General features: G+C 37.1%; 1 protein-coding gene across 1 annotated transcript in view; it reads right to left on the bottom strand.

Annotated features, from left to right (window-relative positions):
* hcrtr2 (hypocretin (orexin) receptor 2) overlaps positions 1–23098 on the bottom strand; it is a 35683-nt gene extending 12585 nt beyond the window's left edge. Inside the window, exons 1-3 of the mRNA XM_057847439.1 lie at positions 22779–23098; positions 9802–9980; positions 2626–2869 (exon numbers count right to left, since the gene is read on the bottom strand). Coding sequence (XP_057703422.1) covers positions 2626–2869; positions 9802–9980; positions 22779–22989 — 634 coding nt within the window. The 5' untranslated portion in view covers positions 22990–23098. The remainder of the gene's footprint in view (positions 1–2625; positions 2870–9801; positions 9981–22778) is intronic.
* Positions 23099–23511: the final 413 nt, after the last annotated feature.

Below are 23511 nucleotides of genomic sequence, written 5' to 3'. Positions count from 1 at the left end.
ATACTAGTACCACATTAAAATGAGACTACGGTATGTGTACAGCTATAAAGTAATGGTTTAGTCTTAAAAAGTTCTGTTGAACCAGAAGATCAGGTCCATCCCATCCACCTCCACATTAATGCCAAGGCACTTTTCCAAGCTAAAACCAATAAAAGGAAGGTCTAACTGGACTTGGGGTAATCAGAATTAATAAAGAAATTGGGCAGAACATTTGCTACAATGACATAGTAGATGAATTTGCAGAAAGAAAGGCTAGAAAGGCCAGGTTTTTGGTTGGAAATTTGTTTCCTTTACTTAACATTTTATCTTTGTTATGTACGGGATATTCATCAAGCATTACTTTTTTGTTGTGGGTCTAGGTGATAAGAATTTTATGTTTCCTTGAAAACACGCCTCTAGTTGTGTACTTTTATTGTTTAATATTTTGTTTTCTTAATTTTTTGCGAACAATCTTTCATTTCACTTCAATATTTGACCTCATTTTATAATGTTTATATTCTTTCTTATATATTCTATATATATTCTATTTATATATTATATTCTTATATTCTTATTATTATTGTTTGTGATGTTAAATTAATATTCTCTTGCACATATTTATTGGTTTGCACTTTCACCTTCTTTAATAGAGGTAATAAATGTAACATTCGTTACAAATACTGTGTTTTGGTTTTTGGGTTGTGCTTTGTACACTTTATGCGCTGTATATTGTGGGTCAATCGTGTTTTTTCCGGGGGGGGGTTACCAAAGCATCTGTTTAACCAGGGCAACTTGTAGGCCAGGACCGCCACTGGTTGTTGGTCTTGTTCCCATCACTTATTCTCTCCTGCTTTGCTTTGCTCTCCTACTGTACGTCAGTCATCGTGGTAGAGAAATATGAGTTTTTTTAGGCTGTTCTAAATAGTCTCGTTTGTCACGTGTCAGAGGAGTCAGGGATCATCATTAATATAAATCAATAATAAACTGGTGTCTGTTGATGGAAGTAGGTAAATCAAAAAAACAAACATGATTATTTTTCTTGTGGGTTTGAAATCTCCATTAATCTTCTTAAACCAAATAAATTGAGTTTATGAATCCTTTGACACCCACTGCAGTAATTGGTATCACTGCTGTGACATGATGAAAGATTTGCAATCCTTCTGATGTGTTACATATATATTTCTTTGCCTATACATCTGTTTGCGTACCCGACTTAAAGAAAGCGCTTCAGGCAAAATCATGTCACATTACGATTTGGATTTGCGATCAAGCACACTATCACTATCACGGTGATTAGTACTGCTGATTTACAGCCAGAAATGGGTAGAGTAGCCAAAAATTTTACTCAAGAGTAGAGTTATTTAAAAATATTACTCAAGTAAAAGTAGTTTTTCAAAAAATGTACCCGGTACTCAAGTACAAGTAAAAAGGAATTTGGTGAAAAGAATACTAAAGTAATGAGTAACATTATGAGTAACTGCTTAAGATGTTCGATTTTATTCTTCTCTGCACAAAGTTATCAATATGAACAGTTATTATAATGTACTTTAACATATTACATAACGACATTAAGCCAAAGAAATACAAAAATTAACCCAAAAACATTGAATTACGGCGAGAGAGAAAAAAAATAGGCATTATTTGTCCAAAGAGCATGAGTGCACTCTAGTGGAGAAAACATATATCCTATTTATAAACTTAAAGGGTCATATCTCCGGTTTTCCGTGGTCAATCAGTGCCAAATAAAAACTGGGAGAGACTTTATCATGTTGTCAGCGGTGGTCTATGTCAAATAATTAATTTTTTATGGTGCTTTAAAGATGACACGTGTTTGAACAGGATGCCGTGATCGTAGAAAGGGAAGCTTGAGTCTTATTGATATAATGGCATCGTGGGATTTTTCTTGCGATGTCTCATTGGTGAAACTGTTTGAGCCATTGTTGGCGTCCCTGGCAAAAAAAAAGAAGTAAAATCTAATATGTAGAATATACATGAAAAATGTAAAGACTAGTGTAGCCCAAAGTAGCGGAGTAAGATTAGCGTTTCTTCTTCACAAATCTCAAAAGTAAAAAGTATTGTGTGGTAAAACTTCTCTTAGAAGTACATTTTTCTTAAAAAGTTGCTCAAGTAAATGTAATGGACTAAATGTAACGTGTTACAACCCACTTCTGCTCACAGCAAGAGCATTCTGGATATAGCTATAACCTTTCTGTGAGAGATTGTTACGCTGTTGATAGTCATAATAGCTCCTCTACTACACAGAGTGCAACTGAAGTTATAGCACTAGGAAATTGAGCATGTAGCTCTTCCCAGGTTTTATTGAGGCATGTTGTGTCAATGTAATGAAACTATGTTCATAGGTTCACACTACGTGAATCACCTTGTAACTTTGTCTGAGAAAGTTGCTGTATGCAGTTTATTGACAACCAGTTCAGATTGTATAGCCAGTGGGGTTGGGCTCTCGCACCCCTGTGGCCCTCATGAGCAAATTAAGTTGTATGGATAATTAAAAAATGAATTAACGAAATGGAAATGGAAAGCTCTTTTTTTTTCTCCATCAAAGTTTTTTAAAGGTCCTGTTCCTTTTTTCTAACTGAAAGAGCAATAAAAAGGTAAAGTAGTGTTAAAAATGGAATCTTCACACACCTTCCCAGTGTTCATCACATACAGTGAACAGACTGGTCTTGTTTGTGAGTGCCGGCAGTAGACTACTGCTCTCCATCACAATGGCTTGAGGGATCATAATGATGCACGACACTACCCAGATGATAACAATGCTTTTGCATGCCCTCCTGGCGGTGCTTTTGAACAGCAGCGGGTGGCAGATGGCGTACCAGCGGTCTTGCGCAATGCAGCTCAGCGTCAGGACGGACACAGAAACCGAGATAGTCTGAAAAAGTAAACAAGGGATCATCCAAATAGTTAAACACCACAGTGACATCTCCCTTAGCCCCAAGTACACAAGGATAACATTCAATCTCAATTTCTTTGGCAGCGTACGCCTTCAGCTTTTCAAAGATATGAAGTCCCATATGTATTAATGCGCTGCAGCTGTTTTTCACCTCAGTTAGGATTCGAAACATCTAACAGCTCTCAGCCTTAGTTGCTTCAAACAAAGTCTTCACCTTTTTATCTGTTAGTATCCAGCATTATGATTTAAAATGTGTATTGTTGTCTTGAATGGTCTCTCACAAATTTGCATGTACCGTATTTTTCGGACTATAAGTCGCAATTTTTTCCATAGTTTGGCTGTGGGTGCGCCTTATACTCAGGAGCGACTTATTTGTGAAAATTTTAACACATTATTACCGTATTGGGCCGAATATAAGACAGTGTTTTTTTGCATTGAAAATAGGCTGAAAAAGTGTTGGTCTTGTGTTCGGGGTCTAGGCGTTATACCCATTCACGACGCTAGATGGCGCCAGATAGCATTGAAGCGATGTTCTGTCATAACAGATCTCAGCTACTCTCAAGTTTAACCAGTTTGCATTATTTTATTGCAATGTTTTTCCTTATTCAGATTTTTTTCAAGACAACAGTTACAGTTAGACTTCACTTTGATGGTTAATGCAGTTATTGCATTTTTTTTTTATATATATTTTTTAATTGCAATAGATTATTTACATTTCAAAAACCAGGAGCCATTAATTTACGAATGTGATTGCACTTTAGTTTACATATTTAAATGTTCAGATATTAAGATTTGAATGAGGCAAAATAACATGCTTTTTGTCTCAAATATATTGTTATAATTATTTGTTTCAGATGTACTGTAATTATTTTCTGTATAAAAATTAATTTGGTGTTCAAAACGTTTTTTTCAAACTTGAGTCTTGAAAAAGAGGGGGTTGTCTTATAATCAGGGCCGTCTTATATTCGGGCCAATACGGTATATCATTTCACATACTATTTTGGTGTTTTGGAGTCACACTGATGGTTTGGTAAACTTGTTAGCATGTTTCTTTATGCTGTAGTTATCTGAATAACTCTTAATAGCTGTGTTACGTTTACATACCAGCCACGTTCGCATTATTCCTTACACTTCATTCAGCATGTTGTTCTCTATTGTATTTTTATTTTAAATTGCCTTTCAAGATGACATATCTGTTCTATGTGTTGGATTTTATCAAGTAAATTTCCTGCAAAAATGCGACTTATACTCAGGTGCGACTTATATATGTTTTTTTCCTCTTCATCGGGCATTTTATGACTGGTGCGACTTAAGGCCGAGTTATACTTACGCGTCAGACCTGCGCTGTCAGGGAAGACCCGAGTTACGACCCTGCGCCATAGCCTGACGCGCGCCTCTCGAATTTTCTAACCTTCACGTCACGTAGACGCGTATGACGTGGCAGAAACGGACTGTGATTGGTCCGCTCAGACTGTTTTTCCCGGTTTAGGGTGAAATCACTGCCATTGTAGAATAGAGTCAAACATTATTTTCTACACACAAAAATGGACCAAGCTGACGGGAGTATCATCAAAGAGCAAGTCTCGTCAAGACATTATTGTGATTGCCAAATGGCAAGGTCGGCGATTGATAAAAAAAAAAAAAATGGAAGAACCACCGAGACGTGTGTCTTCGGAATCGAGTGGCCACACGAAGCGGTGACCCAGTCGGCCAAAAACTGCCAACTTTTTATCACTTTATGTCGTATTTTTGGTTGGTGCACTTCATCATTTATTGTGTACATATATTTGCTGTGAGTCTGTGACTTATTTATGTGTCACACTTCAAGTATATAAAGAATAAAGCACAGATTTGGAGTCAAAAGAGTTGTTTTGATCTTTAGTTTTCAATAACAGACAGTTCACACACGATACATCATCACTGATTGAGAGTGCCTCGGTGCTTTTTATGATAACGTTAAAATCAAGGCTCCCAAAGCAGTTTGGGAAGTTCCATAGACGCCAGAAATCTGCTATGGCTTCCCACTGGCTGGTTGTTGGACACGGCAAACAAATCAGGCTGAAGGGGTTTGCAGACCTTGAACGCAGTGCTCGACGCCAGTTTGAAGCTAGCCGCTACAGCTAGCTCTCTCCACCCAAGTCTAAAACTCTGTGTGGCATTAAAAGTCGGCCAGACCGCCTCGAACCCGTCTTCTGCGTCGCCTGCCCCTCAACATTTGTATTTTCAATATTTATTCATTGTTGATGAGCAGAATATTTACTTTTAAGAGTTCCATCTTGCATTGTTTATTTTTTCTCCGACTAGCGGAAGTCAACAAGCATGCCCCAAAACCGTACAAACATAACGCCACACCCCTCTGGTGGCTTGGCGGTGAATTACAGAGCAACACGTTCACTCACTGCAGAACTATCGAATGTCGAATGATGCCCTAGTCGCTACGTCGTCATAGCAACGCGGGAGTATAACTCAGGCTTTATACAGCGGTGCGACTTATAGTCCGAAAAATACGGTATAAGGCTACGTTGGTTTTAAGTGCATTTGGAATACTGTATTTTCAGATGAAATTACTCTAAGGGGACCACAGATTTAAAGATTTGTAAACGCTAAAAAGCCACAATTGTTCTCCTTTACTGAAATATGTTATTACAAACACAAAATATTGCCATTCATTTAAAAATCTATAATATTTAGTACATGTTTTGACCTCTGGAGGGCGCCATGTTTTACACACGCAAAGCACACTAGAGGTGATGACGTGGTTTGGTTGTACTGGGAAAATAGTTGTGCTCTATACTAGCCAAGCTAGTATGACGACTGGCATGATTATGTCACATTGTGCTGTACCTGTATCCAATTCCAGCTCATCACCAGTGTTTAAACCGATCCTTGGCGGGTTGCCGAGATAATGACTTGCACCAATTTGACAGTTTGTATTCTCGATCCCTTCGCTGCTAGTTGCATCTTTGCCTTTTTTTTTGTTTGTTTGTTTGTTTGTTTGTTTGTTTGTATACCTCTTACTGCAGTTTTCCTTCAGGTTTTTTTTTTTGCTTTTCTTTTTCTTTTTTTTTTTTTTTTTAATTGATCCCGACCTACTGTCACGGACCCTGTTTTTGTCGTCTTTTTCTCAATCGCATGTTTTTGTTGTGTTTAATAAACTCAAGTCCTCACGTCATCATTGAACAAATTTTTTTAAAAAATGGCATGAGGAACATTCTAATGACGTTGAGCAAACACTCTACTGCTACGTCACTAGAGAAGAAGAGTGTTTGCTGTCACTGCCACTAGATGAAATTGCCACATGAACACTACCGGTTTTGTCCTACTCTCATCTCATCCCGTCTTTCCCGTTGATTTTGCTTTTGCTCCTCGTTTTGTGTAATATAGACAGTGCTGTCCTGCTCATTAATGTTGCTCTCGGGTTCATATTTAAAGGGCTGAACAGATGACAGATGTTTATGTCGCTGGAGTCATACTCTGAAAGCCCGGCAGCGCAACCTGTTGACTTCACCGCCCCCAGTGCATTGCGACATCAACAACACTGGCGACCTACTTAAACTGATTTTACAAATTTTATAAAAATGAAAACATCAGGAGGGGTTTTAATATCAAATTACTATATTTCATACTAACATTTATCTTTTAAGAAGTAAAAAACGAAAAAGTAAAAAAAGTCTTTCTATCCGTGGTTGACTTGAAGTTTGTAATTGATGAAATTACTTATTTAGAATTGAAGATGTACTTTATATTACAAAGGTAATGGTTCAGTATTTTTTTCCACAATTTTTTTAGTTTTATAACAAGAATGGCAAAGTGATCAACATGTTTGCTCTGTGAGTCAAGCAATACATTTCCAATAAAGTTCCCTTCTTTGCCTTACTGTGATTCTTCCTGTCTCACATAATCCCCTTTGCTGATGACACATAGGCATTGGAACTTCACCGCCTTGTTTAAAAATAGGTACTGTTCATTCATTGTTAGGTGTTGGCTTGGTCTCTTGGTATTAAAATTTGGAAACTGTATTTAAGTGGCACAGACTAGGCATGTCTAACTTTCAACCTCTCTTCCACCACTATATTGTAAATGGTAATAACTTTAAATAACTTTTAACTTTCAACCTGCTTTTTTAAGTAGTAATTTTGGGCTGGAAAATACGCCTAACTTAATGTACTGTATCTCAGTTAAGTCAAATTAGAATAAATCATTTTTGTGTACCCAGTGTTTTTTGTGCATTCTTTCAGACATGCGCAGATCTGCCTCGCATATGTCACGCTTTCCTGACTCCAAAACATTCCCGCAGACGTTCACGGTAGTCAAACAGAGCTCTCTTGCACCTTCACTCGATTTCGTAAGTACCGTATTGGCCCGAATATAAGACAGCCCTGATTATAAGACGACCCCCTGTTTTTCAAGACTCAAGTTTAAAAAAAGACTTTTTGAACACCAAATTAATTTTTATACAGAAAATAATTACAGTCCATCTGAAACAAATGATTATAACAATATATTTGAGAGAAAAAGCATGTTATTTTTCCTCATTCAAATCTCAATATCTGAACATTAAAAATGTAAACTAAAGTGCAATCACATTCGTAAATGAATGGCTTCTGGTTTTTGAAATTTAAATAAACCAATCTTTTGTGATAAAACAACAAAATTGCAATAACTGCATTAAACATCAAAGTGAAGTCTAAGTATAACTGTTGTCTTGAAACAAATCTGAATAAGGAAAAATATTGCAATAAAATAATGCAAACTGGTAAAACTTGAGAGTAACTGAGGTCTGTCATGACAGAACATCGCTTCAATGAAATCTGGCGCCATCTGGCGTTGTGAATGGGTATAACGTCTAGACAGCGAATATAAGACGACCACCACTTTTTCATTCTTATTTCAATGCAAAAAACACTGTCTTATATTCGGGCCAATACGGTAAATATATAAACTGTCGCGTTGCCTAACATAACAGTTTATAAAAGAGTAAAATATTGAATGGACTGTTAATGTATTTGTTCCGCCGCAATGGATGATGTGTGGTTGTTGGAACCACGACTAAGACTAGTGATTGCTGTTGTCACGTAATGTGTGTTCTGTTCAATAAATTGTGTTGTTTCTTAGGGTCGTGCGGTGTATGGTGCACATGAACAACAAGTGTTAAAAACAAAAGCCACTCTCCTCCACGTCGCTCGCCACAATATCTAATTACCAAATCGATGTGAAGTAGGTAAAGGTGTTGAAGAGAGCACTGGTTATACGACTGATTGTTCATTTTACACCAAGCATTAACAAAACATTCAGCAGCGTGTTGAGACCCAATGTCTCTTGTGTATTAAATGCATTGTTGAGCAATTTAAAATAGTTTATTTCCCCTGAGGTAATCCATTGAGTGTTCTGAGCTGATTTATTTGGGGGTATGGTCATTCCTGTTTGAAAATGTGCTATGAATTAAATTAGCATATCCTGTTTACATTGTGGAATTATTTCAGGTAAAATAAAAATGAAGTTCACTTGCATATGATGAATAAGCAGCACTACAGTTAACTAAGGTATCACTTCACTACTGGAAGCTCACAAAAAAATAAATATTTTGAGAACCGCAAACTCAAAATAAAAAAATTACTGTAATTTAATTCATTCAAGTTAAATTGAGTACTGCAAACTCAAAATATACAAATTACTGTAATCCAGATATTAAGGTTAATTTGAATCCTTAAAACTTGAAATAATTAAATAAGTAAATTGCATTAATTAATGTAAGTAACATAGATTACATTTTCTAAGGCAGCAAGTTTGCATTTATTTTTTAGTCGAGTCAACTTATCATATTTTAGAGTTCTGTTTTATCTGTAGGATTTTACTGATTGACACTGAGCTCAAATTTAGTCATTTAACAACATTTCCACTGCTGGCACTTATGAAATGTGTCTGGTGCACCCTCAATGGACTATATATGAAATATTATTTTATGTACAGTATTACTGTATACAGTGTCTCACAAAAGTGAGTACACCCCTAGCATTTCTGCAGATATTTAAGTATATCTTTTCATTGGTCAACACTGACAAAATAACACTTTGACACAATGAAAAGTAGTCTGTGTGCAGCTCATAAAATAGAATTAATTTATTTTCCCCTCAAAATAACTCAAAATATAGCCATTAATATCTAAACCCCTGGCAACAAAAGTGAGTAAACCCCAGAGAAACTAACTACATCCCTGTCCAAATTGAGTACTGCTTGTCATTTTCCCTCCAAAATGTCATGTGAAGATGGTACACAAGAAAGCCCGCAAACAGTTTGCTGATGACATGTCAACAAAGCACATGGATTACTGGAACCATGTCCTGTGGTCTGATGAGACGGGCGGGCTTTCTTGTGTACCGACTTCAGAAGAGGCTTCATCCTGGGGTGACAGCCATGCACATTAATTTGATGTCGAGTGCGGCGTATGGTCTGAGCACTAATAGGCTGACACCCCCCCCCCGCCACACACCTCTTCAATCTCTGCAGCAATGCTGACAGCACTCCTGTAACGAGTCACGTGACATTTTGGAGGGAAAATGACAAGCAGTACTCAATTTTGACATTTTGGAATGTACGTAGTTTTATGGGGTGTACTCACTTTTTTTGACAGGGTTTTAGATATTAATGGCTATATTTTGAGTTATTTTGAGGGGAAAATAAATTATTATATAAGCTGCACACAGACTATTTTTCATTGTGTCAAAGTGTCATTTTGTCAGTGTTGTCCCATGAAAAGATATACTTAAATATCTGCAGAAATGCGAGGGGTGTATTCATTTTGGTTATACACAGTATGTACTGTAACGGTGTTTCCACCAAGTGATAAATTCCTTATGTATTAAAACAACTTTTTTTCTTTTTTAAAAATATCATGAGATGCTCTTCATTACCTGCAGATAGGGCACAACTTTGCAAAGTGTCTGTCCAAAGAACCACGTCTCTGTGATATCAACTACTAGACTTGCAGGCAGGCAGATGAGAGTGACCAGGACATCAGCGAGGGAGAGATTCACTATGAAATAGTTGGTCACAGTGCGCATGTGGCGATTTTTCCATACTGCAAAACAAACTGAAAGAAAGAGCATTTATATGAAGTTAATATTCAAATGAGCCGGCTGGACAACATGATTGTTTGTTCGCACTTGTGATGGCACTTAAAAGACATGTCTTTATCATACCCAAACAGAAAGTGGTCCTCTTCAAATTGTACTGAAGATAGACTTGTTAAAAATGCCTTTGAAAGATCAAGTTTTAGATTCAGGGGAAGGTGACTTAGGTTAATTAAGGACATTATGACTTCACATAGTGGAATTCAGGTGTTCATTAATGAGCTCTTCATCTCAGATGTCATAAAGGTCACATTTCATTATCTCTCAAGATGTTGCAATACAGGCTTTTACTTTATGTTTTTTTTTTTTTTTAATGACAAAACACTTCATGGAAATTAAAAAAAAAAACAACTAGCCTTTAAAAATGAAAATGTAATGTGTGCAAATGTAAAAAAAATAATTCTAGCATCATCTTAGTCATGTAACATTTGGAGATGAATCACCAAATGCATTGCCTAAATCAGTCGATAATTGGATACGTGTAGTGTGTGTAAAGAAGTTTGAGATTAACTGTCTTGCTTTTGAAATGTAATGATGAGCATTTAATGACGATTTGATTTGTCATTGTTTCCATTGTAAAAATGTTCATCAAAATCAAGAAGAGTATTCATTTTCAAGCATTCGTTCACGTTTCGTTCCCAAAAGCAAGACGAGGGATTGACAAAACCTTGACTAGGCGATTACAGACGAAGCTTAAATTTGTGTCTTCCAAGGTCAGCTCAGCCTCGGCCGCGTCTACTTGCACTGGGTGCAGGGGAGGTGCGCTCCCGGTAGTCCCTGGAGGAAGTCTGGGGCAGGGGGTGGTCGAGGCTCTGGTGCTTCTCTTGCTCTGCGGCCGGTGGTTCTTAAATATTTAAATCCAGAACTAAAAATTTTATTTGAATCTTGAATATATATCTTAAATTTAAATATAGGTCTTAGATGGCAATGTAGTGTAAAGCGCTTTGAGTACCTTGAGAGGTAGAAAAGCGCTATACAAGTATAACACCATTTACCATTTACATATATATCTTAAATGTAAATCTTAAATGTAAATCTTAAATATGTATCCTAAATGTACATCTCCAATATAAATCTTAAATATAAATCCTAAATATAAATCCTGAATCTTAAAACGGGTGAAACCAAATATTGAGCTAATATGCTAATTCACATGTTTGACTGGAAGTAACAAAGTAAAAGCTGGATCAGCTCAGACTGTGTTTGCATATTAGCTAATTATTTAGTTTCATCCGTTTCAAGATTTAGGATTTACATAAAAGATTTACATTTAGGATGCAGTATATATTTAAGATTGAGATTTAGGATTCAGATTTAAGATTTAAATCCAAGATTTAGATTTAAGATATGTATGTAAGATTTAGAATTATTTTTAAGATTTAAATAAAATATTTAGCTCTGGATTTCAACTTGTAATTCCAATATTTATTTTTTTTTAATAAATATTTTAGTTGCTAAATAAAGTTGTAAATGTGCAAAAAATGAGACTAAAATTTTCACACTACATTTTAAACACTGTGTGAAAATAAATCTAAGAAAGTGCCGGCGTTGTCATAGCATTCTTTTCAGTGGACAGAAACACACATGTCACGGCCAATGAAACCTTGATAAATGCGCACAACTCACAACTCCAATTGCTGAGCTAAATGAGATCTCGATGTACGTTTGTGTGGAACAGTAGTTCACAACAACAATAAAAAACCATTACATTCTCGCCGAAATTTGAAAAGCTTTTTTCAAGGCTATTATAATTTAGTATTTAGTATACTATATTACAATATAGTATTAATACTATTTACTTGATTAAACTACTCAAACTACTCATGCATGGGCTCAAATGCATTGTATTTGATTTGATGCGGGACATCAATGGAAATTAAGTTCAGAACAAGAATGTAGCAGTGATGAAGCTAATTTATTCATTTTCATTTAATAATTCATATATTTCTTAAACTTCTTCCAGACCGTGGACATGTTGGCTGTCGGCCAGTAGGGTTAGCAAGACAGTGTCAGCAAGCGTATTGCTTCTTTCCATGTTTTGATTACGCCATCTTTAGCCCTTTAATGCCTGCAATACGAAGCAATTGTCAGAGAATCACAAAATTTGAAAAATAAGGTCGTGATGGAAACTTTTTTTCAAATTTGTAAAAAAGAAGGAAAAATAATATGTGTAAGAAGTGCTCTAATATCCATAACCCTGGCTAAATCCTGTTTTTTTTTTTGTTTTTTTTTTTCTCATGGAACCTGCAGATGCATGAGTTGACTTGCATCCATTATTTTTTTGGGAGGAAAGACATTTCAAAATTCTGAATTAGTCTCTAAGTGTATCAAATGTGATACATTTGGCAAGAAAGGGTTAGAAGACTAAGGTTCTTCATACTATTCAGGTGTAAACTTTCAGTCTTCATAACCGATATTGCATTTATAGCTATTTTCAGCTAGTAGTTTTCGCTTTTTTATCTATTTTCAGCCGATAGTTTTCGCCGCCATATTTTCAGTTACATCTCTGGTATTTTTCTCTTTTTTTGTCATCATTAATACAAATTTCAACATAGGAAATAAACACGAGTGTGCTAGAGCACACTACAGGTTAAAGGCTGTGTGAACATGGTAACTCATAACATACGGGAGGAAATACCAGCAACATTAAGTCTGTCAATAATTCATCAGCCCTGATACAATGGGAAAAAAAAAAAAATCGGGCTTTGAGGATTGATAGATACTGGCCTTTGCTGCATAGCCACTAAGTTTCACGACAGTCTGTTCATGAATGGCCAAGGAAAATGACTTCAAATTAGTGTACACAAGAACAACAATGACAACTACTTGAGAGCCGTTGTGACAGGCCTTCAGCCTGTAAAAAAAGGTTCAAGAAAATGAAAGAAAATAGTTTGCGGACCATAGATGTTCAGGATGGGTTGAATGCCAACAGCTTCTGATCACTGTCATCAGCATCCTGAAATCTTAGCAATCAATGACCCGGTTATGTACTCGTTTAAATTGATATGTTCTCATGGTCAAAACAAAAGAGCAGTTAAAACTTTTTGTACCATGATAGTGTTGAACTGGGCAATTAAAATTGATCATATCCATTACTTTAAAACTACAGTGAAACAACAATTACCCAGATAAGATTTTATCGTCTGGAGGTAAACTCTCAATAAGCCATTTAAATGTTATTTATATATTATTTTAACATTGACGTTGGAACAGTTTATCTTGTATTGTATGGTCATTACATTTTATAGAAAAAACATACGAATACAGGTAATCCCCGGGTTACGAAGGAGTTCCGTTCCAATGCTGGCGACATAACCTTAATTTCCGTTGGAATTGACCCTTTAAGTTCCCCTAAATACTTCCTAAATCTGAAAATAACTATTCCAAAACATTTATGTCATTGCACCATCCTCGCCAAGATGTTAGGGCTAAGTGTTAGCCATACAGCTAAGCTCCGAAATGACGAGGTCAGACATCCATGTGTTTCAGCTGCTCAAGACAAAAAACACTTGCAGAATGAAACTAAAAAACAAATGAAATTCAGTTTCTTCTTCAATAACAGCAATTCAAATTAGCGGTTATAACTCGCCGCTGATACAGCTGATAATCAACGCAAACAATTAGCATACACAGTGCTATATGGGTGCAAAAGTATTGGCACCCCTGCAATTCTGTCAGATAATGCTCAATTTCTCCCAGAAAATGATTGCATTCACAAATGCTTTGGTAGTAATATCTTCATTGATTTTGCTTGCAATGAAAAAACACAAAAGAGAATGGAAAAAAATTTAAATCATTATCATTTTAAACAAAACTCCAAAAATGGGCCGGACAAAAGTATTGGCAGCCTTTGAAAAATCATGTGATGCTTCTCTAATTTGCTTTTCTAATTAACAGCATCTGTTACTTGCCTGTGGCACATAACAGGTGGTAGCAATGCCTAAATCACACTTGCAGCCAGTTAAAATGGATTAAGGTTGACTTAACCTCTGTCCCGTGTCCTTGTGTGTACCACATTGAGCATTGAGAAAAGAAAAAAGATCAAAGAAGTGTCTAAGAACTTGAGAAGCAAAATTGTGATGAAGAATGGGCAATATCAAGGCTATAAGTCCATCTCCAAAGACCTGAATGTTCCTGTGTCCATGAGCAATTTCATCAATAAGTGTAAAGCCCACAGCACTGTGGCTAACCTCCCTAGATGTGGGCGGAAAAGAAAAATTGATGAGAGATTTTACCGAAAGATTGTGCGGATGGTGGATAAAGAACCTCGACTAACATCCAAACTAGTCCAAGCTGTCCCGCAGTCCGAAGGTACAACAGTGTCAACCAGTACTATCCGTCGGAGTCTGCATGAAAAGGGACGCTATGGTAGGATACCCAGGAAGACCCTACTTCGGACCCAGAGACATAAAAAAGCCAGGCTGGAGTTTGCCACAACTTACCTGAGAATGTCAAAAACGTTTTGGAAGAATGTTCTCTGGTCAGATGAGACAAAAGTAGAGCTTTTTGGGAAAAGGCATCAACATAGAGTTTAGAGGGGAAAAAATGAGGCCTTCAAAGAAAAGAACACGGTCCCCACAGTTAAACATGGCAGAGTTTTCATGATGTTTTGGGGTTGCTTTGGTGCCTCTGGCACTGGACTGCTTGACCGTGTGCATGGCATTATGACGTCTGAAGACTGCCAATAAATTTTGCAGCGTAATGTAGGGCCCAGTGTGAGAAAGCTGGGTCTCTCTCAGAGGTCACGGGTCTTCCAGCAGGACAGTGACCCAAAACACACTTCAAAAATCACTAGAAAATGGTTTGAGACAGAGCACTGGAGACTTCTAAAGTGTCCAGACCTGAATCCCATAGAACACCTGTGGAGAGATCTGAAAATGGCAGTTTGGAGAAGGCACCCTTCAAATCTCAGAGACCTGGAGCAGTTGGCCAAAGAAGAATGGCCTACAATTCCAGCAGAGCATTGTCAGAATCTCATTGATGGATACCGGAAGCGGTTGTTCGCAGTTATTTTGTCTAAAGGTTGTGCTACCAAGTATTAGGCTGAGGGTGCCAATACTTTTGTCCGGCTCATTTTTGGAGTTTTGTGTAAAATGATAATGACTTTATTTTTTGAATTCATTCTTTTTTTTTGTTTCGTCATTACTAGCAAAATAAATGAAGATATTACTAGCAAAGCAGTTGTAATTGCAATCATTTTCTGGGAGAAATTGAGCATTATCTGACAGAATTGCAGGGGTGCCAATACTTTTGGCCAGCACTCAGTTAGCGTCTGCACATCATCAAAAACAGTCACATAAACTCGCCCCAAGTATTCGACCACAATTGAAAAAGCTCAATAAACAATACAAAACGTGTAATATACAGTATACAAGTGTTGCCTCTGTGGATGCTTCACAAGCAACAAATGTGTGCGCAAGCTTGCAGCTGTAATATTTTCCCTCTCTGTCTCTCTCTCTCTCTCTCTCAATCGGCTGCACCGCTTCTTTGTGGGGGCAAATGCGCTCTTCATGTACGTTATATGTACATTAGTACTCCCTGCTCTATGCTGGCTGCGCCAAGAATAAGGCATGCGTCACAAAATTAAAACAACAACAAAAAAAACTGACTCCGGCGTCCGAAAGTTCAAATTATATAAATCGGGTACGTCGTGACCAGGGGACTTCCTGTACAATACATGCATATTAATCAAGCAACCCCAAGTCAATTTTACTTCCCATCTAAATTTGTATTCAATAACAGGTGCAGTATTCAGTTCTGCAACATCTGTGCAGGATTGGAATGATGCACCAAAATGATAGTTCTGTACATATTGCAAAAAAAATAATAATGAATAGAGCAGCAAGTAATGCAAGATTAAATGCCAGTGTAAATACACCTAACAGTAGAATAACCCTTCAGCCTTGTTTTTTAAGGTTTCTAATCTTGCTTCTTTTTGAACTATCCCCACAGGGGGTGCTATGCTTATTGCTTTTTCTGGTTTAAAGAGCTTCTATCATGCAACAAACACTGGTACTTTCTTTTTAGACTACTGAAGTTGAATATGTTTTTCTGATAGTATTAGTCAAGAGATTTTGGAATGCCCACTTTAGCTACTGTGCTTTATTATCAGCACTGTAATTTGTATTTTATCTCGTTTTGGGGTGTAGTTCTGTAACTGCCTCATCAGACCAAGACCAAGATGGTTGACAGGTAGATTTTGGCTATGAAAAAATGTGCTTCACTGCCAATTATTTACAGATTGCGCCTAAAAAAATGTAAAATATTGAAAAATAAAACAACTTTCACTTTCCTGACAAAAATAAATCCAAATATTGCGTTTGTTAATTAAAAATGAACCACGGTTACTCGGGTTGGGAATCGAGCTTAGATGGGATCCGCTTCGATACTTCCGGAACCATTCGAATTTTTAAATTTCGATTCCATGTTTCGATGCCCTGACCACCGAGCGGAAAAAAATTGCTGCCGAAAACCATGAAGAAGAAGCTACATGAAGCGTGTGTTTCTGCATTGCAAGTTGATTACTACCATGGACACAGTGCGGCGGCGCTCTAAGGTTTGGCTCAACTCTCCAAAAAAAATGAGCAGTCAGCTCAGTGCAACACTTCCAAAACAACTATATCATGCAAAGGTGGCTGCACGACATTAGCAGATTTTAAGGTGGGGGCCAGGCCCCCCCGATGGCCGAAAAGTATGATTGCATGTAATTGACTTACCTATATATATAAAAGTTGTAAAGCAATAAAACTGCATCAAAAATGAATGGAATGAACAAAAAAATATATTTTTATAATGGGTCAAAACTATTTTTCGAACAGATCATGCGACTAGCAACTTAGATGGTCATTTGGTTTGCATATAATTTTCAAAAAAATAAATAAAATTGCCCTTGCCTAATTATTTTTTTCAAATAATTTTTTTCTTCGATTGAAAATATTTTTTTTTGATTAAAGCAACTTTTGGGGGGATTAAAGGATTTAGACACAATTGTCCTACTCATAATATGGCCCAAACACAAAAAGGATTGCTTCAATCAAAGGAAACTTTTTCAATGTGTTCAAATACAATTTTTTTCATCTCAAATATTTTTCCATATTCAAAAACTTTTTCCATGATTGATTTTTCTTTTTTTTTTTTTTTTTTTTTTGATTGAAGTGATTTTTCTTTTTGAAAATATATTTTTGAAGCAACTTACTTTTTGATTGCATAATAAAGACAAACATGTCCTCGCCATAATGTGGCCCAAACACAAATCAACATTACTTCGATTAAAAAAAAAAAAAAAAAAAAAAATCAAAGACAAACAGCTTTCATATGCATTTTATTTTAGTTTTAAATTTATTTTTGCATTCAAACTTTTTTTTTTTATTGAAGCGACTTTTTTTGGTTGAAAATATATATTTTGATTGAAGCAACTTTTTTTGATTGAATAATAAAGACACAAATCTACCTCCATATGGCTCCGCCGAAAGGGGTTTCAATTTTGACTGGGGTAACAACATTGGAACGACACCGGTGGGCGTACCATTTTCAATGGATGACGATCTTGGCGAAAAGTATTGCCTAAGCAGCCTGATTTAGAATTCCTCTCTAGAATGATGGGAAACAAAAAACACTCATTGACAACTTATTATTATACTGTAAATATTCTTGTAAGTAAATTTTATTGCTGACACTGCGTTTCAAGGTCATCAATGTGTTGTGCCCCCCCTGCCCCAAAGTCAAACTCCGCCTATTCTGCACGACCAATATGATTAAACACCTCCGACTTCATGGAATACGAGTGCCAAGTGCATAGCTGAGTGCCGTGTATTTGACACGCTGCGCTGCAAAATTTGACAGAACACAGGTCCTCTAACCAGTCAGAACCAGGTAAGTAAAACAATAATTTATGTCTGTCTTCGCGACCCGACCCCGGATTAAGTGGAAGATGATGGATGGACGGATGGATGGATGGACGGACGGACGGACGGAATAGTACGAGAATAAGTCGTATTATTACATCGGGCAAATGTAGCTATATAAGCAGCTACGTACTTTACGTAGCATGTTGCCCCCTCCGTTAAAATCAACAGTATTAAAAGCTTCTTTTGTTTTAGAATCTGTTGTGGTGCTTGTTAAGAAAGAAGTAGCCATGTGAAGTGTATTGGCATTTTAGCAAACTCAAAATCAAGTCAATACTGAGTACACCTTCGGAACCTGAATGTACGCATAGGCTACCGGCAATGACCTGCCTACATTGATGGTTTTGGTTAGGTTGATTTATTTCAGCAATCCAGCAAACAGTTCACTTTCCAATGCAACTCATGCTACAGTGTGCTATGGTAAAAACCGTATGTGCACCAAGTGCACTGATTAGCACTGCTGCGCTGGGCGCACCTTTATAGTAAAATACCTAATGACACTGGTTGTGCCCCCCGGTGGCAAAAACAATCACACAGTTTCAAAATAAACAAACTGCAAAGTTTCCCCTAGGATTTTTTGAAGCTATGGTGGTGGGCTGCATCAGAGTCAGATAGCCTCACTATGTCGTGCCACGGCAGTCTTTTTCCCCATGTTTTTGCCCCCAAGAAGAACCATAACAAAGATATATTTGAAATATTTTATTCAGCCTAATGTTGTAGCTCTCAGCTACGGTACATGTACGTAAAATGCATTGCTGATTACAGATATGTTACCCTATGTAATAATACTTTTTTTCTCATAGCAATAGTACGACTTACATCTCGTAGAGACCCAGGGGTCGGCAACCCAAAATGTTGAAAGAGCCGTATTTGACCAAAAAAGACAAACTGTTAAAGTACTGTACTGTATCTGAAGCCGCAAAAATTTTTGTACAAGACTTATAATGAAAGCGTCTTTAAAATAAACTGCTATATTTTGAGTCAAAAGAACAGTTGTGTTTGATATAACAATAAGTCTATATGCCGCCATAGCAGATTCATGGCACATTAAATCCCCGAATTATTTTTAATTTGTCCGTTCTACCTTGGAAACCCCCGTTTCAAGACGGCGCGCAACCGCTTTTGTTACAACCGAGCCATAAAAAGGAGTAAAGTAATCGTAAGTAATCGTATTTATTATTCGAAGTGTCTGTCATTTTTAGGTTAGAATCATTTAATTGATTTTGAATATTTAGTTAATATATATATATTTTTTTTAATTATCCACTCGCATATTTTAAACTTTTAAACAAATTATGTCACAAAGAAAAAATTAGCGTCTGTAAATAAGTCACGGATATCTACCTCATAACTATCACTTATTGTATTTTTTTCATTACTGTCGCATTTTCCCCAATATTTTAGATGATGAATAATCGATTCAAACAAAGTAAAATTGAAAAAAAAAATATATGAAAATGAAAATCTCAACCACTCCTTAATGTCTGCGATTTCTGCATTGCCACCCCTGTTATATTACCGTGTTTCACCCATAAATTCTCCATAAAATCTGGTTGTGGCCATTCACAGCTGTGTTGTGATACTTGGTGATACATGCTACATGGAGCTTTTGGATCGAAAAGAGGTAAGTACGCGATAGTATCACGTTAAAATCATGGCATCTTTATATGTGCTCTCGCGTGCTTTAACCTAAAGATAAGGATTTGCTGTTTAAAATTTTATTTTTTTTAAATGTTCAAAATTTTTCTTCCCCCAGAAAATTGAGATTTTAAGCTTTCCAATGATGTATCACACATGCCTATAGGACAATTTTGAAATTTGGCCCAATTGGGGGTCTCAGAGCGGAACTTTTTCGCCATATGTAAATGTTTTCTCCATGAGCTTTTGAAAAATAAACATTTTTTTGTGAAAGTACACTCTTGTAGAAAGAAACGTAATCACATTCAAGTTCAAAGACTGATATTTATATGAAAGTTAAAAATAGCTCTGTGAGAAGTTCATACAACTTTAAAAAATCATTGAGAATTTAAGACATTTATATAAACAATGCAATTTTTTTGACCCTGCCTTTTTTTTTGTTTTGTTTTGACCCTGCTTCTTATAAAAATCGGAATCGAGAATCGTTTGGAACCTGAATTGAAACATGGAATCGGAACCGGAATCGTTCAATTTCAAACGATGCTCAACCCTCATGGTTACCAATCTAACTAGTGATGTAATTACTGTATATGTCAAATACCCGTGCCACTAGTTCAGTACTTCTCAAATATTGTGGCGCGCCACCCCAGAGAAGTTGCAAAGCGATGCCGGGGGCAGGCAGGGGTAGAGGAGCATGTGACCTCGCGGAACATACCTTTTTGCCTTAATAGAATAATTTGTATTTGCACATTTACCCAGTGGGTGACAGTGGCGCTCTCATTTTCAGACTGTGCGCATTTTTTTTGCATTATGCAGGATAAACAGTATGAAGTCTCCCGAAAGCAAAGACAAGGAAATATGACAAAGCGTAGGTAGCGTTTGGCTTCACTTTTAATCAGGGGTGAAGGTGGCTAGAATTGCTTGCCGGAACTCCGTTGGCTGGTCACCAAACTCCTAAAACCACTGAAATGCCGATAAAACTGCTTTTGGCAAAGTTATTCCTATAACACATACAAACAAAATAATGCTTTTCATTCAAAACTGTTTTTTTTTTCAATGATTTGCAAAATAAAAGTTAACAAAAACAGCAGTAAAGTCAACCTCCATCTCCTAATTTTTCCCCATGTTTCCTAAATGCAAAACCTAAATTTTAACTACCGGTACTTAGGAATATTGGATGTACATTAAAATTGAAGCTAATGTAAATAATGCAAATATACGTCAAATGTTCCTCCAATATAATCAATATGTAAATTTAGTAAATCATATCAGGCCAATCTGCAAAATAAAGTCCGCTAGCTTAAATGCTATGAATGCTAACATATTTACACTTCTCACATGGCAAATCACTAAACATAACTAAACAGTCTCGCCAAACTTAACCACAAATGCCTACACCAATATACATCAACTGAAACAACTTACAGCCTCACGTGGGCCGAACCAGAGTCTAGCTGTCCCTTAGCCATGTCAGACACGTCTGGTTTGCACTTATAAAAGGTAAGAGTCCAACCACACCCAACGCTGCCACCATCAGCATCTTTTGATAAAATACAATACTTTAAACAAACCATCACACAAAGGATTTTTGACAGTTGCTGTCATATTTTTGGGATCAAAGCACTGTATGCCGGAACGGCGTTCTGGCTCGAGCACTCCGGGCCATTCCGGACCACTATCACCCCTGCTTTTAATATAGTGGGAGACGAGCAAAGAACGGTATGTTTAGTGCAGTACTTCTGAAATAGTGGGGCGGGTCTTCACCCAGGGGGATGCAGAGCAATGCCGGGAGTAACGCATGTGACCTTTTTTGCCGTACTAGAATGAAGTGTAATTGCACATCCACTCTGGTTTACAGTGGCGCGCTCATTTTCAGAGTGTGCGCAGTTTTTTTTTAACCAAACAAGAGCACACAGCAAACAGCACTGGAGATATATGAAGAGCTATGACGAGGAAATTTGACGAAGCGTATGTAGCGTTTGTCTTTTGACTTTTAATACAGTGGGAGACGAGGAAAGCCCAGTCTGTGTACTAAAAATGTTTGCAATGGACAGCAGGACGCCAAATTGATTAAGACGTCACTTAAAGAGTTGGAAGAGAGTTGGGGTAGCACAAAATGTTTACGTCTTCCTGGTAGTGTGTCCAAACATGTAAGCAGCGGACAACATGAAGCAAAATCAATGAAGACATTAGACCCCAATCACTTTGATAAGCCGCTTGAATTTTTCTCAGCGAAAATTTGCCGCATATGGCCAACAATCGTTCCACTTTGTGAGTGCCTACATCATTAAACAAGCGAGGACTGTTAGCATCCTACAAGGTGGCATACCAAGTCGCTCAGTGCAACAACAACAACAACAAAAAACATACCGTAGCAGAGGAGCTGATACTGCTTGCAGCATTAGACATGGTCTCGGTCATGCTGGACGATACAAGTGCTGCAAAAATAAAAACTGTCCCTCTGTCCAATGACACTCACTTTTATTTTATGAATTTTTGCTTGGCTTATTGTGCTCTGAGTTAACGTTGCTCATCTATTTGAATCTATTGTAATTTATTGATTTTATTACATTTTATTTTTCAGTATCAAATACTCAAATAAAATTATTCTTTATTTTAAGTTGATCTATATTTTCTTTTAATGTTAACAAGGAAACAATATAGATTTATATCTTCCTGGGAGAGCGTGACAGAAAATAATTGAGAAGCACTGCACCAGTTGAATGAGAGTGTAATAAAACATGAAGGTATGCAGGCTTACAGTCAATTATTAGCAATTGAGTACTTGAGCATCTGCCCCTGAAAATGTTTGTGTAGGTGCTTGATGCTCCATTTGCTTTGTAGACTTCTAAACATCAACATTTCATTACATGCCAACCAATATAATCAGCAATGACAACAAAATCTCAACTAAAAAGCAGAGCCTAATTTGCAGATTTCAGTGGGTTTTGTAACACTTGTCACGGTCTGTGAAATTGACTGTCACTCCAGTGTTCCTTATGGATTTATGTGTCAGAAAAACAAACATAAGCCACTGCCGAAGGAAAAAAAAACACTAACTGAGAAAAAAAATGTATAGAGAGGTTAATTTCAACCAATTAAATGGCCTCTGTTAATAAACAACATCACAAGCTATAGACAGGGCATTATTGATTAAAATCATATTCAGGCAGAAAGAAGAAAAACAATTTAAATTAAAAAAAGGAGGAAACTCACCCAATGAGTTGCCGATGAGTGACACGAAAAACACAAATATATAAGCTGCAATGAGAACCCACTCATAATGCTTTGGGTGTAAATACTCAGTCCAGATGTAGTGTAGAAGTTCATCGTCGTCCACACTGGAGAGTCCATTTAACTCGGAACCGTTGGCCCCTTGAGCGGAAAAACATTCCTCACATGTTAGGTCCTCGGTGGCCCCCGACATTATAATAGTGTGAGTGCAATATTCCTGCTCTTTCTTCTTAGCTTGCTGGGTTGCGATCTGCAATGAGTTTAAACAGATATTGACTTGGAGGTTTGCTTGACTTTGCCCGTCTTGATTGCAGTGCAGACTGCCAACAGGAACCGTGGCTGAAAGCTCACTTAATAGTGTGAAGATGATAGTGCTGCTGACTGAATCATTATTCTCAAATCCCTCTCTTTCTCTCTCTCTCTCTCTCTCTCTCTCTCTCTCTCTCTCTCTCTCTCTCTCTCTCTTCCTCTCTCATTCGCTTTGGTCGCTCTGTCAATCGCTCTCTCACATGCCATCTCATTTGTTCTCTGGCGCACACATGTGATGCCACAGGTGCTCCAGCAGAAAGCGGATAAGCCACTGTCCAGCGGTTGGATTTAATCACTGACACCATAGGCACCATTTGGTTGTATGCATGTGCACAGGCGATACTGAGCAGCTGGGATGCTGTGCAGGGACAGTATTCAGTATTCAGGTAAATCATGACGTAACGTG

The sequence above is a fragment of the Corythoichthys intestinalis genome, chromosome 10 (assembly GCF_030265065.1).
Source record: "Corythoichthys intestinalis isolate RoL2023-P3 chromosome 10, ASM3026506v1, whole genome shotgun sequence".
Taxonomy (NCBI): Eukaryota; Metazoa; Chordata; class Actinopteri; order Syngnathiformes; family Syngnathidae; genus Corythoichthys; species Corythoichthys intestinalis.
This window is presented reverse-complemented; position numbering and strand designations above follow the sequence as displayed.